The sequence below is a fragment of the Aquarana catesbeiana genome, linkage group LG05 (assembly GCF_042186555.1).
Source record: "Aquarana catesbeiana isolate 2022-GZ linkage group LG05, ASM4218655v1, whole genome shotgun sequence".
Lineage (NCBI taxonomy): Eukaryota > Metazoa > Chordata > Amphibia > Anura > Ranidae > Aquarana > Aquarana catesbeiana.
The window spans coordinates 631,994,168-632,008,970 of record NC_133328.1 but is presented as its reverse complement, the minus strand read 5'-3'; the positions used below and the strand labels follow the sequence as shown (position 1 = coordinate 632,008,970).

The 14,803-nt window shown below is 39.9% G+C and overlaps 1 protein-coding gene across 1 annotated transcript; it reads left to right on the top strand.

Annotated features, from left to right (window-relative positions):
* The first annotated feature begins 8,768 nt into the window (after nt 1–8,768).
* Nucleotides 8,769–13,822, top strand: LOC141146095 (forkhead activin signal transducer 3-like). The gene is made up of 4 exons (XM_073632849.1): nt 8,769–9,047; nt 10,597–10,701; nt 10,934–11,555; nt 13,731–13,822. Exons 1-4 carry the CDS (start codon nt 8,769–8,771, stop codon nt 13,820–13,822), a joined length of 1,098 nt encoding a protein of 365 aa, XP_073488950.1.
* Nucleotides 13,823–14,803: the final 981 nt, after the last annotated feature.

Sequence of the window (14,803 nt, the reverse complement as noted above, 5' to 3'; positions counted from 1 at the left end):
TTGTCTTGCATACACACGGTCACACAAATCTTGTCGGAAATTCCAAACGTCAAGAACGCGGTGACGTACAACATGTATGACAAGCTGAGAAAAATTAAGTTAAATAGCTGGTGCGGTTCTTCTGCTTGGTTCCAAACATGCGTGGAACTTTGTGCATCGGAATTGTGTACACACGATCAGAATTTCCGACAACGGATTTTGTTGTCGGAAAATTTGAGATCCAGATCTCAAATTTTGTGTGTCGGAAATTCCAATGGAAAATGTCTGATGGAGCCTACACATGGTTGGATTTTCCGACAACAAGCTCCAATCAAACATTTTCCGTCGGAAATTCCGACCGTGTGTGGGCGGATAACTGGGGAGTGTACACTCCCACCCAGTGAGAGCGCACTTGGATAGGGCATCCACACTGAGGCTTGGTTGGTAGAGGCGGACTCATGGTCCGATTGGTAAATTGTGGAAACACATGATCTTGAATAAAAAACGCACTCTAGGAATCCAGGAAGTCAGAGCGCACGACGCTGTAACAGCTGTTTATGGGTTATTATCTTAGTATATGTATAAAAGCGTGGTGGTGGCGGGATGGCACATACCCCAGCTGAAGTCTTTTCAGACGAAACGCGTCGGGTCTCCTTGCTGTACCCAGCCAACCACACCACGCTTGCTTTCCATTTTTATTGTTGGAATCCATTCTACTACTTTTATCTTTTTATGGATTGTTGGATGATCTTGACTGATCAAATAAACGCCAATTGAATTGTTTGGATTTACACCATGTTGAGGCTCCTTGTTTTTTCTTTATACATGGTTCACTTATGCTGACAAAGACGGTGATCGTACAAGCCATCCGGGCATGTTCCTGGTCCCCCATCTGAGGAGGAGGTTCACCAGTGTAAAGACCACCTTCATACTGTCATCCATCTTAAGACAGTGCAAGCTTGTTTGACTCACCGCCAAGGGCCTGTGAGTCCACCAAAGTCAGTAAGAGTACTCTATCCCTTACTCTGATTTGGATTATTACTGAGAAGATACCAGTATATCACCTGCATTGTACTGAATTTGCTTCACCTGCATTATGTATCATTTGGACTAGACAATTTAATTTTTAGGCTTTAACCGGTGGCTACACCCCTTACCAGAAGTGTGGACATTTTAATATCACTACTATGTCTGTTATTTATATCTCACTACTTTCAATTCACAATTTTTTTGATTGTTCATGCTTTTCTTACCACTAAAGAAAGAGCGTTTTATGTCCTATATAGGTTATGACATAAGATTATACACTTAGAATTTTTTTCACTAATTTGCTTTAATTTCTCTAGTTCTAAGATTGGATGTGGTTATTTTTCACACAAGTGTGAAATAGCTTCCCCTCTCTTAATCTTCACACATAGAAGTTCTAATTTTAGCGCTACACTTTTTATATCTAAGCTCCAATCAAACATTTTCCGTCGGAAATTCCGACCGTGTGTGGGCTCCATCGGACATTTTCCATCGGATTTTCCAACACACAAAGTTTGAGAGCAGGAGATAAAATTTTCCGATAACAAAATCCGTTGTCAGAAATTCCGATCGTGTGTACACAATTCCGACGGACAAAGTGCCACGCATGCTCAGAATAAATAAAGAGATGAAAGCTATTGGCCACTGCCCCGTTTATAGTCCCGATGTACGTGTTTTACGTCACCGCGTTCAGAATGATCGGATTTTCCGACAACTTTGTGTGACCGTGTGTATGCAAGACAAGTTTGAGCCAACATCCGTCAGAAAAAATCCTAGGATTTTGTTGTCGGAATGTCCGAACAAAGTCCGACCGTGTGTACGGGGCATTAGAGTGGAGACTGCGAGCCAGGCCTTCTCATCCAACATCAGTGCCTGACCTTCACTGCTGAATTTGCACCTGAACCAGACCCAGAAATGCACAGGACCCTTTTTGAAACACCACCTCGTCAGCCCCAGAAATGTGTGTACCGGCTCCATCGAGAGCGAATTGGATGCGGTTAAAACACATTCACTTTACATATATGTAAATACAGCCTAGAACTTATGTTTATTAGATATAATACATTTTTGGGGCTGTGGATATTGTCTCTTGTAGTGAAAAGTTTGGAGACCCCTGTATATGATTGGGAGATTGATAGCTTATTAGTGATTTAATTTCATTCAGATGATTAGCGGTGAGCTCCACTAATGTTCTTCTCTATATTGTATTTGTTTAATAACATCTATTATTATTATTATTATTATTATTATTATTATTATTATACAGGATTTATATAGTGCCAACAGTTTGTGCAGCGTTTACAACATGAGGGCATCTATTGAGTTTTCTTCACACATAGAATATATATTGCTGACAATTTATAGGTTATAACAAGAGAAATGCACATTTTTTTTTATATATGAGATTTGTAACGAAATAACAATTTCCATCTTTAGAAAGATTCCTGCGGGTGTATTCCTTGTAGTGGGAATTCCTGGGCTCGTGTCTCCTGACAATGGGAGGTTGTGATGTTTGGAAGGGTGTAATGTACACTGAGATCGCTCACCATTGTTGGGGCTGTTGAGATGTAGATGAAGGTTGGAGTCACACGGGGGATGAAGGGTTGGTGGGACATATCAGGAGAACAATGTGGGCCTGATGGGTTACTTAAGGCTTCTATCATGTGCTAATCACTGTAAACAGGGTTCAGATTGAGAAGTGAGACTCCTCCAGGCAAGAAATGGGAAGTCACTTTCATATGTGTCATGGGACTGATAACCCTAAAAGACGCAAATTGAAAGCATATTGTACAAAGTTTAGGTGAGTCTATGAGAGTTTAAGAGCATTTTGTTTACAGGCGTTTTTTACACTACACGCCCCTCTGCAAAAGCCAAGAAATGATGTACAGCAACAACACACCTTTTTTTTTTACTAAAAAACATTTAAACTTGACGTTCAGAAGAGATAAGAGGAGTTTAGGAGAGATTGACGTTTTTACAGCTCCTAAACTTCCCTAGAAAATGCGATAGAGAAGGTTTTTTTTCCTGCCTCTGAACGTCTCTGACAGAAAACGCCTGTAGTAGTCATAATGTGCAAAGACACATAGAACACAATAGAAGTGCTTCTAGAGGCAGGTGAAAAAAACACCAAACGCCTGTAGAATCGATGTTTTTTAAGTCCAGTGTGCATGGAACCTAATAGTGTCAGGATTGTCACATTAGCCATCGATATTTCTTGTTCTTGTGTGATGGTGAACTGAGAATACTCACATTAAGAATCAACACATTTGTTACAATCTCCAATGACTTTTAGATCCACCAACAATTATCTAGTGTAAGGGCCAGCCTGATTAGATACGAATTGATTGGGTAGATTAGGTAGGTTCTTATATAGTTCTGGTAAATCTAAAGTTGATTGGGCAAAGTTTGTATGGTCAAACTGTAACATGTTTGGTGACCTTAAAGCTGACCATGTGCGGGAATCTGATTGTAAAATCTCCTTTAGATCTACCAACAACTATGTAGTGCATGGGTACTCAACTTGTGGCCCTCCAGCTGCTGCTAAACTATAATGCCCATCATGCCTCTGCCTTTGGGAGTCATGCTTGTAGGCATCAGCTTTGCAGTGCCTCATGGGACTTCCACAACAGCTGGAGGGCCACCAGTTGAGCACCCATGATGTAGTGTAAGGGCCTGCCTGATTGGATACAAATCCATTGGATAGATTAGGTAGGTCCTCATATTACATTGCTTCTTTTTTCTGTAAAGTTGATATTACAAAGATGATACGGTCAGATGTTTTGGGGACACGAACCGTGACTGTCTTATAAGATTCATGGTCAATATTCCCATAAAACACTTTGATAGTTTATCTTCGTTGTCAAATTACTAATCCAACCAGAAGAAGTGAATCTAAAGGCCATATTTATCCAGCACAGAATGGACTCACATATACAAGAACCTATTCTATACTGGACATTGGTATTTCCCAGCTGGTATTGTAATTTTGAGTAAAAAATAATTATATTTGGAACCAACATTACTCTCCATACACACACATTGACTTGATGACATTTACATTGTTGCAATGTTGAGTAGGGGCAGATCTGTGTTGGACATTCATTCTATATATCATTTTTTATAAGATTCTTCTAACTCCCTGGTGTTCAACCTGTGGCCCTCCGATGCTTGTAGTGCAGCTCTTACCCCCAGCAGTCAGTACAGGGAGCACTGATTTGTAAAGGGTTCCATAACTGTAGTAAAGTCCAGTGGTCTCTTGCAACATTTGTCTAGTCTCTGATGGTCTCCTATAGCATGACTTTGGTCTCTAACCACTCTAGTACAGGGGGTCTCCAAACTTTCCAAACAAAGGGCCAGTTTACTGTCCTTCAGACAGAAGGGGGTTGGACTAGGGCCATTGGGAATAAAAATGTTCTGGTGTCCAGTGGGAGTAAACAACGCTCTCTTAGGTGTCAATGGAAATAATTGTGCCCCATCATTGATGTCAATGGGAGGAATTGTGCCCCATCATTGGTGTCAATGGGAGGAATTGCGCCCCAACGTTGGTGTTAATGGAAGGAAATGTGCCCCATCATTAGTGTTAATGGAAGGAGTTGTGCTCCATTATTGAGGGACCCACATCACAATGGTGTGAACCCAGCCTAAAATTCCATGGGAGGTCTTCCATGCATGTTTGAGAATAGATTTCCATTTCTCTGAAGAAATTTCCTCTCATTTCCTATTGTGTCTATAGTACAGAAAGTGAATAGAAATCTAAAAATGGCAGACATTTTAACCATTTCCTACAGTATCCAATAATGTTTAAAAAGTTTTGTCTTTTTATGCTTACGTTTTTGGAAAATCTGCTATTACTGACAGAAACAAATATGGACATTGGTTCTAACCCATTTCCACTCCGTCCAAAAATTAAACACAGTTTTGATACTCTGGTTTTAATTCAGCTTGAGTACATTTTTTCCCCCTTTTACTAAAAAGCCGTTTTGGTTACAGTTACTGGGTTTGGTTTACTAAAGCCAATAGGCCGATGACTTTGCAAGGGAATTTAACCTTAGCTTAGTAAATGAGGTGAAGCTCTGCAGCCTTCCAACATTCAATCATATGCAAGAAAACAATGCTGTGTTTTTTTTTTTATTTTCATTGCCTGGTTGGGTTTCCTTTGTAAAGCGCATTTCACCACATTCACTAAGTTAAGGGAAAAACCCCTTGCAAAGTGAACACCGGTTTGCCCTTAGTAAGTCAAACTCGGTGTGTCCAGTTCTGGAGACCTCACATTCAAGAAGATATTGATGTGATAAAACAAGTCCACTGATATGATGATGGGACTGATGAGAATGTACAATGTATACGTAAAGCGCTGTGTAAATTGATGGCGCTATACAAGTACCTGAAATAAATAAAATAAATGAATAAGTCCAGAGATGGACAACAAAATGGTGAAAGGTCTGATGGGATAAAACATTCCGTTTGTTCAATTAAAGGGCTTGTAAAGCTTTGTGTTTTTTCACCTTAATGCATCCTATGCATTAAGGTGAAAAAACACCTGGCAGTCAGTGGCTCCCCCAGCCCCCCTATTTTACTTACATGAGCCCCTTCATCTGCGCTGTCCCTCCCTCCACGGGGTCCTGGCTCTTGATTAGATAGATTGATAGCAGCACAGCCATTGGCTCCCACTGCTGTCAATCAAATCCAATGATGCGGGGGGCGGGGCCGAGTATGACATTCATGTCTGTGGATGCAAATGCTGGACTCGGGACTGCACCCGCAAGGTAACCCCCTCAGGAAACTGCTTCTCCTAGGGGGTTATCTGATACGGGGAGGAGCCGCCGGGGGACCCCAGAAGAGGATATTCGGGGCCACTCTGTGCAAAACGAGCTGCACAGTGGAGGCAAGTATGACATGTTTGTTACCATGCACAGCTGCACCAGATTCTGTGTGCACTAGTTTTAGGAAATCAAAAAAATTGGCAGACCCAATGGACGACTTGGTCTTTTTTTAGTAAGTCAAACTCGGTGTGTCCAGTTCTAGAGACCTCACATGCAAGAAGCTATTGATATGATAGAACGAGTCCAGAGATGGACAACAAAATGGTGAAAGGTCTGATCAATAAAATAATCAGATTGTTCAATTAAGCTTTGACAATACAACCTTGAAGCTGATTGGTTACCATGCACAGCTGCACCAGATTCTGTGTGCACCAGTTTTAGTAAATCAAAAAAAATTGGCAGACCCAATGGACGACTTGGTCTTTTTTTAGTAAGTCAAACTCGGTGTATCCTGTTCTGGAGACCTCACTTGCAAGAAGATATTAATGAGATTGAATGAATCCAGAGATGGAAAACAAAATGGTGAAAGGTCTGAGGGATGAAACATATCAGGAGAGACTTCAGGAACTTACAGTCTGGAGGAAAGAAGGGAAAGGATGGATATGGCAACCTTCAAACTCATAAAGGGGGTGAATAAGGTTCAGGAGGGAAGGATTTTCAATATGAAGCCAAGTTTAGGAACACGGGGACATGACCTCAAACTAGATGAAAGAAAGTTCTACACTAATCTTATGCCGCGTACACACGGTCAGACTTTACGGCAGACTTTGCCCGGCGGACTTTTCGATGTACTTTACGACGGACTTTCTGAATGAACGGACTTGCCTACACACAATCCACCAAAGTCTGTCGAATTCGTACGTGATGACGTACGACCAGACTAAAATAAGGAAGTTCATAGCCAGTAGCCAATAGCTGCCCTAGCGTGGCTTTTTGTCCATCAAACTAGCATAAAGACGAGCAGACTTTTCGACCAGACTCGAGTTCGACGAATAGATTTAAAACATGTTTCAAATCCGTCCAACTTTTGAGCAAACAAAGTCCGCTGAAGCCCACACACGATCGAATTGTCCGACGAAATCCCGTCCGCCGGGCAAAGTCTGCCGTAAAGTCCGCTCGTGTGTACGCGGCATTAGAAAGATTGGAACAGACTTTCAGAAGAGGTAGCGAGTCAGTCAACAGTCAACCCCTGTTCACATTAAAGTGACAGGTCAAATCGCATGACAAGTCACATCCTATTGCCAGCAATCACTCTGTTCAAATCAGTGCGACGCCGACTCATGCATATTGGATGTGGTGTAAAATGCATCCAATTTGCATATATGTGAACCCAGCCTAAATCTCCCCTAATGTGTTTAACATTAGTGGGTATATAATTCTCTAGATTTGCATCCCTGCGCCATATCCTTTTTCCACCATATTTTCATCAGTATAAATAAAATAATTTCTAAGCATGTCTATCATAGATTTAGAATAGCAGTTTCGTTGTTGGGGTGTCATACTAGTAAAAAAAAAATCTGCAAACAGCAAGAGCAATAAAGCAGCTTCAGTACTGACCCCATCAATCATTATACCGACATTTAATAAGTCATTAACTCTTCATTATTAATTGATTATTAATTATTAATAATAATCAATTAATATGTATTCAAAGTTTTTACCCATTTAATATTACATCTAGACACACAGACATAGAAGAGTGAGGACAGAAAAAAAAGACCAAGTGCTCCATCAAGTCGGCACCACTTTTTTAATTTATATCTACAGTATATCTATATTGTTATTTTTTTTTAGTATAGATTTATGTTTGCCCCAAGCATTTTTGAGATGCATGTTTGAAACTCTATTATCAGTTATAGACCTCCCATGTTATATGGAGTCCTACTGAGTGTGTTTTTTATCAAAGACATTTTTTCCTGCAAATTGCTCAGATCTGTCATCTTAACATAACAAAATTGTTCTGCTTATATAGATATAATATCATATAGGTATTTATATTTTTTATATTAAATATAATCCCCTTCAATTTGCTTCTACAAGCTCCTAAATAGAGTGAATGCCTAGAAAATGGCCACTATTAAGGAAAAAATGCTGAAAACCATCTGGAATAACAGGGACACCAACGTGCAGCAAATTTAAAACACTGATTTCAATTAAGAAATAAACAAACAGAAAAAAAAGTAAATTTATGCTAAAAAAAGCAGTTGTAATTTAACACAGTATGTGCTCCTTAGATAAGATCCCTCAGCAAATATATCTTTCAAAGTTTAATAAATAAAAATAACTTCTAAAATTCAATGTACTTGTAAATGTTAACTGGATAAAGTTATTTAAATAAATTAGACATAAAATAAAACTATTTTGACAGCCAAACGTTGTAAGAATATTTCGAATAATAAAACCATCAAATTCAAGTTTGGACACTTTGAGTGGTTCTAATGGATAACAAGCAGTATTAAGCTATTTATGCCCGATGTACCCTAAGAAAAGCCATTCTGAGATTGGTAAACGTGTCTAAAATTTTATGCAAAATGTAGGAAAATTAAAAGATAAAACAAATATATTTTTGAATTAGTAAAAAAATCTAAATTATACATGTGACATAAAAGTATATACAAATAAATCTATATCCACAGGTAAAAATAAAAATTGTATATACAAGAGAATCTTAGTATATGAACGTAATATTCACCTCATAAGCATACGATATATGCTCCATCAGCTTATAGTCAACACAACATATACATAACAATGCCCCCCAACATCTCAGCCCTGAAACTTCCTAGAAACTTATTCAAATGGATGGTGAGGGGCCCTCTGCAGTAAGGGAGGTGTCGCCTCTTATGATTACAGGTGCATTTACATTATAAAGCCCAGGGTGGGGATCCCAGCACTATGTATACCTGGCTGCCCCCATACACACAACACACCTGACAAGCCATGGATTGCCCACAACATTCCTGGGACCCCCTCTACAACCAAGTCCCTGAGTCACACAGCATAGACAGGATCCTGGCCAAAGTAGAGAACTGTCCTGGGGAGGCCAACGGAGGCCCCAAAAAGCCCGACACCACTGATCAGCTCAGCAAGAAGAGCAAAAAGAGCAAAAAGAGCAAGAAGAAGAATTATCAACGCTATGCCAAACCACCCTACTCCTACTTGGCCATGATCGCCCTGGTCATCCAGACTTCCCCCAAGAAGAAGCTCAAACTGTCCCAGGTAACCAACCTTCCATTATGGGGCTTCCTGGGGCTTTAGGGCAGCTAAGGGCAGAGGGAGGGGGTGACACTGAGACTAGCTCAGATAAAGGATTTGTCAGAGGGATATTCTTTATTTTCAGCGCAAAATTATTTGTTTCTGTTAGGCCTATGAAGGCTGAAAAAATTATACCAATATTTATCAAAATTAGAAGTTCAAGAAGTTGGGTGAATTGTCAATGTTTTATTGTTTAGTTATATTTTTATTTTTAATTTAGGCCCCTGGCTGCCTGTTATATTTGCAGCATATAAAACTCTTATGACTACAGGCTGAATTACGGAAAAAAAAATGTTTTATTTTCCTCCTCAAATTTTTTTAAATAAAAAAAATGATCTAAAGCCAAAACTTTTTTTTTCTTTTTTTTTGATGAAGTAGGTCAGATTTTTGTTGTTTTTGTATGGAGCAATAAGCCTTATGCTGCCCTTATGTATATCATTCACAGCTGTTCAATTATACCAACTTTTTTTTACAAAATACGAAAAGAAAATATTAAGAAAAAAATAGAATCACATAAACGTTCAGAAAAAAAGGATTTTTTATTTAAATTTTTATTGTTTGCATTTTTTGTTTTATGTAATTTCATTTCTGTGTGCTTTTTTCAAATTTGTGTTTTTTTAATATTTTTACTTTATTTTTTCTTCCTTTTTTTTGCTTTTTTCATATTGTGTTTTGAGAATACATCTGATACAATTGATATAATAAATTGAACATATGTGAATAATATATGTAAGGATAGTGCAGCTAAGGCCTTCATTATTATTGCTCTTATTGGGCTTAGCCCGTGCTTTGTGGAAATACGTTTTGTAATAGTGAATGATATTATAGAGAGGGGTGCTTTTGCATTTTATTTTAGTCTTTATTGCTGTCTGTGTCCCAGCTGGGGAGATTTACCCTGAGACCCCCCAAAGTATGAAAGTGATTGGAAAAGCCAAAATATTGGGCTGTAAACAAAACAGGGGAAGCCTTTCAATGAAGACAATTGTTCCTGTGGCAAATGTTTAACTTGGGATTTGCCTCCCTTTGGGGAGGTTTCATCTTACTTGAAGGAAAGGGAAGAGATTAATTTCCTCAATGGGGACACAAAAAAATTAAAAAACCTCCACTCCATCCACAATGTCCAAAAAAAAGTTTTGCCTTCAGGTCATCTTTTTCTTCCAAGTTTTGTGCTGGGATCTCAATGGTAACCCAAAAATCCCCCCAGGACATTGATGTCCCTTTCTCCCATACATACATACATTTGGCTCCCAACACCAGACTTCAGAAAGTGCTAGCTGCCTCCCCAATTCAATACAAGCATGCACAAAGTGTTCTGTCTATACCCTGACATCACTTTCTACATGCTTAATTTAGGAAGCCTTATACCACAAATGGACAGGAGGTCTACAGTGATGTCCTCCTAAGTATCTCAGTACAGGTCTCCTGGTTATACTTATATAATGTAAGATGTATTATGTATCTTGGTTTACAGTCATGTTCATTCACTTACAACTATACTTTTTTTAATTGGCAGATTCTCCATGAGATCAGCATCCTCTTCCCTTTCTTCAAGGGGGATTATCAGGGCTGGAGGGACTCTATTCGACATAACCTCTCCTCCAATGATTGCTTCAGAAAGGTAAGGACTTGTTGCTCCTAGGATGTGATGGCGGTGATGGGCTCCTAAGGCTCTCTACATACTGCAGCCAAGTAAAAAAAAAAACATTTTCAAAAATAGGTGCAGATTCTGAGAAATGACTTTTCTGCTCATTATAAATAGGTCACAGGGTTTTGTTACTCTGACCTGTAAAAGAATTGTGTGAATCTGCTTTGCTGGTTTACGCCTCTAACATCTTCTCCCTCTTTTGCAGATCCTGAAAGATCCATTGAAGCCGACGGCTAAAGGCAACTACTGGACGGTGAATGTGAGCCGGATTCCCGCCGAAGCCACAAAGCTGCAAAACACGGCGGTCACCCGCCAGGAAGCCTACCCTCATGACCTGGCTCCTTATATCCTGAATGGAAAGCCCTACAGACCTTCCGCTTTTCACAACCCTCATCCTCCAATAGAAAATACTGCGGTCAGAGCAGAAGCAGAGGCTCAGTCCTCAGTACCAACTCAACCCCCTAGTGTACATCCCGCCTCAACTTTCCCAGAGATCTTATGGAACCTTCCAACATCATACACAAAATGCGTGGCCCCTAATGTGGTGGCCCCTCCTAGCATACACCCTCTGCAGCTTTATCCCAACTTCGCACTCTCTCTACGTAATTACATGCCTTCCCCATACTCAAGATCCACCTGTGCGGTGCAGAGGGATGTCTACCCTCCCAATGCGATACCTCAAATGTCTCCCCAGCCTAGACCCTCTGAAGCCAGGAATTCCCTGTCAGATTTCCCTCCCAATACAACAATCTTTGACGTCCCCATGTATCCCCCACACGGGAGCTACATGTCACCTCAAAACATATATGGGCAGCAATTATCTCAAGGTGGTGCTTATGGGCAGCATTTATCTCAGGGTGGTGCTTACGGGCAGCTTTTATCTCAGGGTGGTGCTTACGGGCAGCATTTATCTCAGGGTGGTGCTTACGGGCAGCATTTATCTCAGGGTGGTGCTTACGGTCAGCATTTATCTCAAGGTGGTGCTTACGGGCAGCATTTATCTCAGGATGGTGCTTACGGGCAGCATTTATCTCAGGGTGGTGCTTATGGCCAGCATTTATCTCAGGGTGGTGCTTACGGGCAGCATTTATCTCAGGGTGGTGCATATGGGCGACATTTATCTCAGGTCGGGGTGTACCCAGAGTGTGGACCCAACGGTTACTGATTGGCCAGATGCTGAGATAAGGCTGGTTTTGGGCCGTTCACTTTTGTACCAAGGACTAGCTGCACTTGAATGCTTACCTGATGACATTGGCACCAGTGGTAATTTAGTCGACTAAAATAACACTATTTTAGTTGACTAAAATAATTCAGATGGCTAAAATACGACTAAAACTGAAATGGCCTTTTAGTCAAAAGACTAAGATTAAAACTAAACTGAAATTTGCTGCCAAAATTAACACTTGTTGGCACTCAACTTGGCATGTGGCCCAGCGGAGGTGGCACCAAACATGACATACAGTCCAAAGGCATTGGAATTGAATCACATGTATATATGACAATCATTTTGTATCTTGTCTGATTATATTCACTTGAAATAAATTTAAATTTTTGTTTTACTGAAATTTGGCATCAATGTTTTAATTATCTCCCCATGGGTATCAAGATAAGAACTAGTAAAATAGTCTGAAAAATGTATATATCAACTGTATAGTATAGTTCTTAAAGGGTCAGGCCACCCAAAAGTTACATTTCAGTATTTGTCTAATATATATAGTGGTATTCCGCGCTTAGGACGGGCTTGTGACCGAACTGCAGCCCCCCAGATAAAGAAAGCATCTAGGTGTGATCCAATTGCTATAAAATCTGAAAAAATAGGGGATTGGCGCTGTTCACTGGTAAAAAATAATAAATAAACTATAAACAGACTCCTAACACAAGGGAAACATTACACCACAATTCTGGGTGAGTGAAAAGTGCAACACAGTGTAATATAGTATTTGTAAATAAATATACGTGCTAAAAATTGTCACAAAATGTGCAATCTGCCTAAGGTGAAATATTATATAAAATAATGCATGAAATAATAAATAAAACTCCAAGCAATAATATAAGTGAATGATCAGTCAGGTGTATAAACATTTTTTTTACAAGATCCAAAGAAAATATTCAATGAAGGGTATAAGTGAATTATACCCTAGAGAGAGGACAAACACAGTGTTGCCCACTACAAAATGGCGTATATACTAGTGAAGCTGAATGGTGTTAGATGAAAAATAAAATCAAAAAGAGGACTACTAACATATGGTGTGCATAAAAATATTAGTGTTCAAAGAAAATAATGAAAAACATGAAAAAATGAAAAAATGAAAAAGTCCAAGCATCCAAAAAATTCCAAAAAATGCCAAAACATGCCGTGTATATTAAATATATTGTTCAGTGTACATAAAAAGTACTTGTGCAGCAAGCTAGTGCATCTTCAAATGGTTCCAGGTAAGTCCGTCCCAATATATGTATACTGTCCTGTGTGGAGCCCCCTCTAGTGCCCCCACTCACCGGAGCGCCCAACCCATGCAGGGGTAATGGGCATGTAGATGTAAATCCGATGATCCAAGCGGTCGGTGTCCCCTTCACCACCTGATTTCCACTTGTGTCACCAGATCGCTTTCAAAAGGCATCCACCCGGACAAAATACCATGTGCAGGGAGAAGAGCCTCATAGTGTGATTCCAAATATGACTTTATTAAGCTCAAGCTTACAACAAACAAAAAAAACGAAAAAACGAAAAGCTAAAATCAAACAGCATTCTGCCGGCTGGCTCCACATCAGAAGCCGCAGACAGTGCAGTGTTAGCGGCGTGCGTTCCACAGCCGACTGCTGAAACCGGAAGTGAAAGACACAAACAGAAGGAAAAAAGGACGTATGCGTACAAAGAGGCCACACCTTATGTGTTTCATCATCAAGGCGCACCTCAGATGACGTCTTGATGACGAAACGCATAAAGCGTGGCCTCTTGGTACGCATACGTCCTTTTTTCCTTCTGTTTGTGTCTTTCACTGCAGTCGGCTGTGGAACGTACGCCGCTAACACTGCACTGTCTGCGGCTTCTGACATGGAGCCAGCCGGCAGAGTGCTGTTTGATTTTAGCTTTTAGTTTTTTTGTTTTTTTCGTTTGTTGTAAGCTTGAGCTTAATAAAGTCATATTTGGAATCACACTATGAGGCTCTTCTCTTCTCCCTGCACATGGTATTTTGTCCGGGTGGATGCCTTTTGAAAGCGATCTGGTGACACAAATGGAAAGCAGGTGGTGAAGGGGACACCGACCGCTTGGATCATCGGATTTACATCTACATGCCCATTACCCCTGCAGGGGTTGGGAGCTCCGGTGAGTGGGGGCACTAGAGGGGGCTCCACACAGGACAGTATACATATATTGGGACGGACTTACCTGGAACCATTTGAAGATGCACTAGCTTGCTGCACAAGAACTTTTTATGTACACTGAACAATATATTTAATATACACGGCATGTTTTGGCATTTTTTGGAATTTTTTGGATGCTTGGACTTTTTCATTTTTTCATTTTTTCATGTTTTTCATTATTTTCTTTGAACACTAATATTTTTATGCACACCATATGTTAGTAGTCCTCTTTTTGATTTTATTTTTCATCTAACACCATTCAGCTTCACTAGTATATACACCATTTTGTAGTGGGCAACACTGTATTTGTCCTCTCTCTGTGTTGCACATTTCACTCACCCAGAATTGTGGTGTAATGTTTCCCTTGTGTTAGGAGTCTGTTTATAGTTTATTTATTATTTTTTACCAGTGAACAGCGCCAATCCCCTATTTTTTCAGATTTTATAGTATATGTCTAATGCTGGTGAATTAATTGCCCTGACAGGGTCTTGTATCTCCAGATTTTACACACTTGCTGTCCCCATTATAAAGGGTTCCCAACTTCCCACCATCCCGGCACCATTTTTAATTTATTTTAGGTTATGGAGAATGTGACAGAAGGCATCAAAACACAAATGTTTTATATATGAGATTTGTAACGAAATAACAATTTCCATCTTTATAAAGATTCCTGCGGGTGTATTGGTTGTATTTGGAATTCCTCGGCTCATGT

Excerpts from the sequence above, each read along its gene's own strand:
- LOC141146095 (XM_073632849.1), top strand. The coding sequence starts at position 8,769 with ATGGATTGCCCACAACATTCCTGGGACCCCCTCTACAACCAAGTCCCT. Across the intron at positions 10,702-10,933 it reads CCAATGATTGCTTCAGAAAG|ATCCTGAAAGATCCATTGAA; the intron begins GTAAGGACTTGT and ends CCTCTTTTGCAG. Across the intron at positions 11,556-13,730 it reads TGGGCAGCAATTATCTCAAG|TCGGCTGTGGAACGTACGCC; the intron begins GTGGTGCTTATG and ends CTTTCACTGCAG.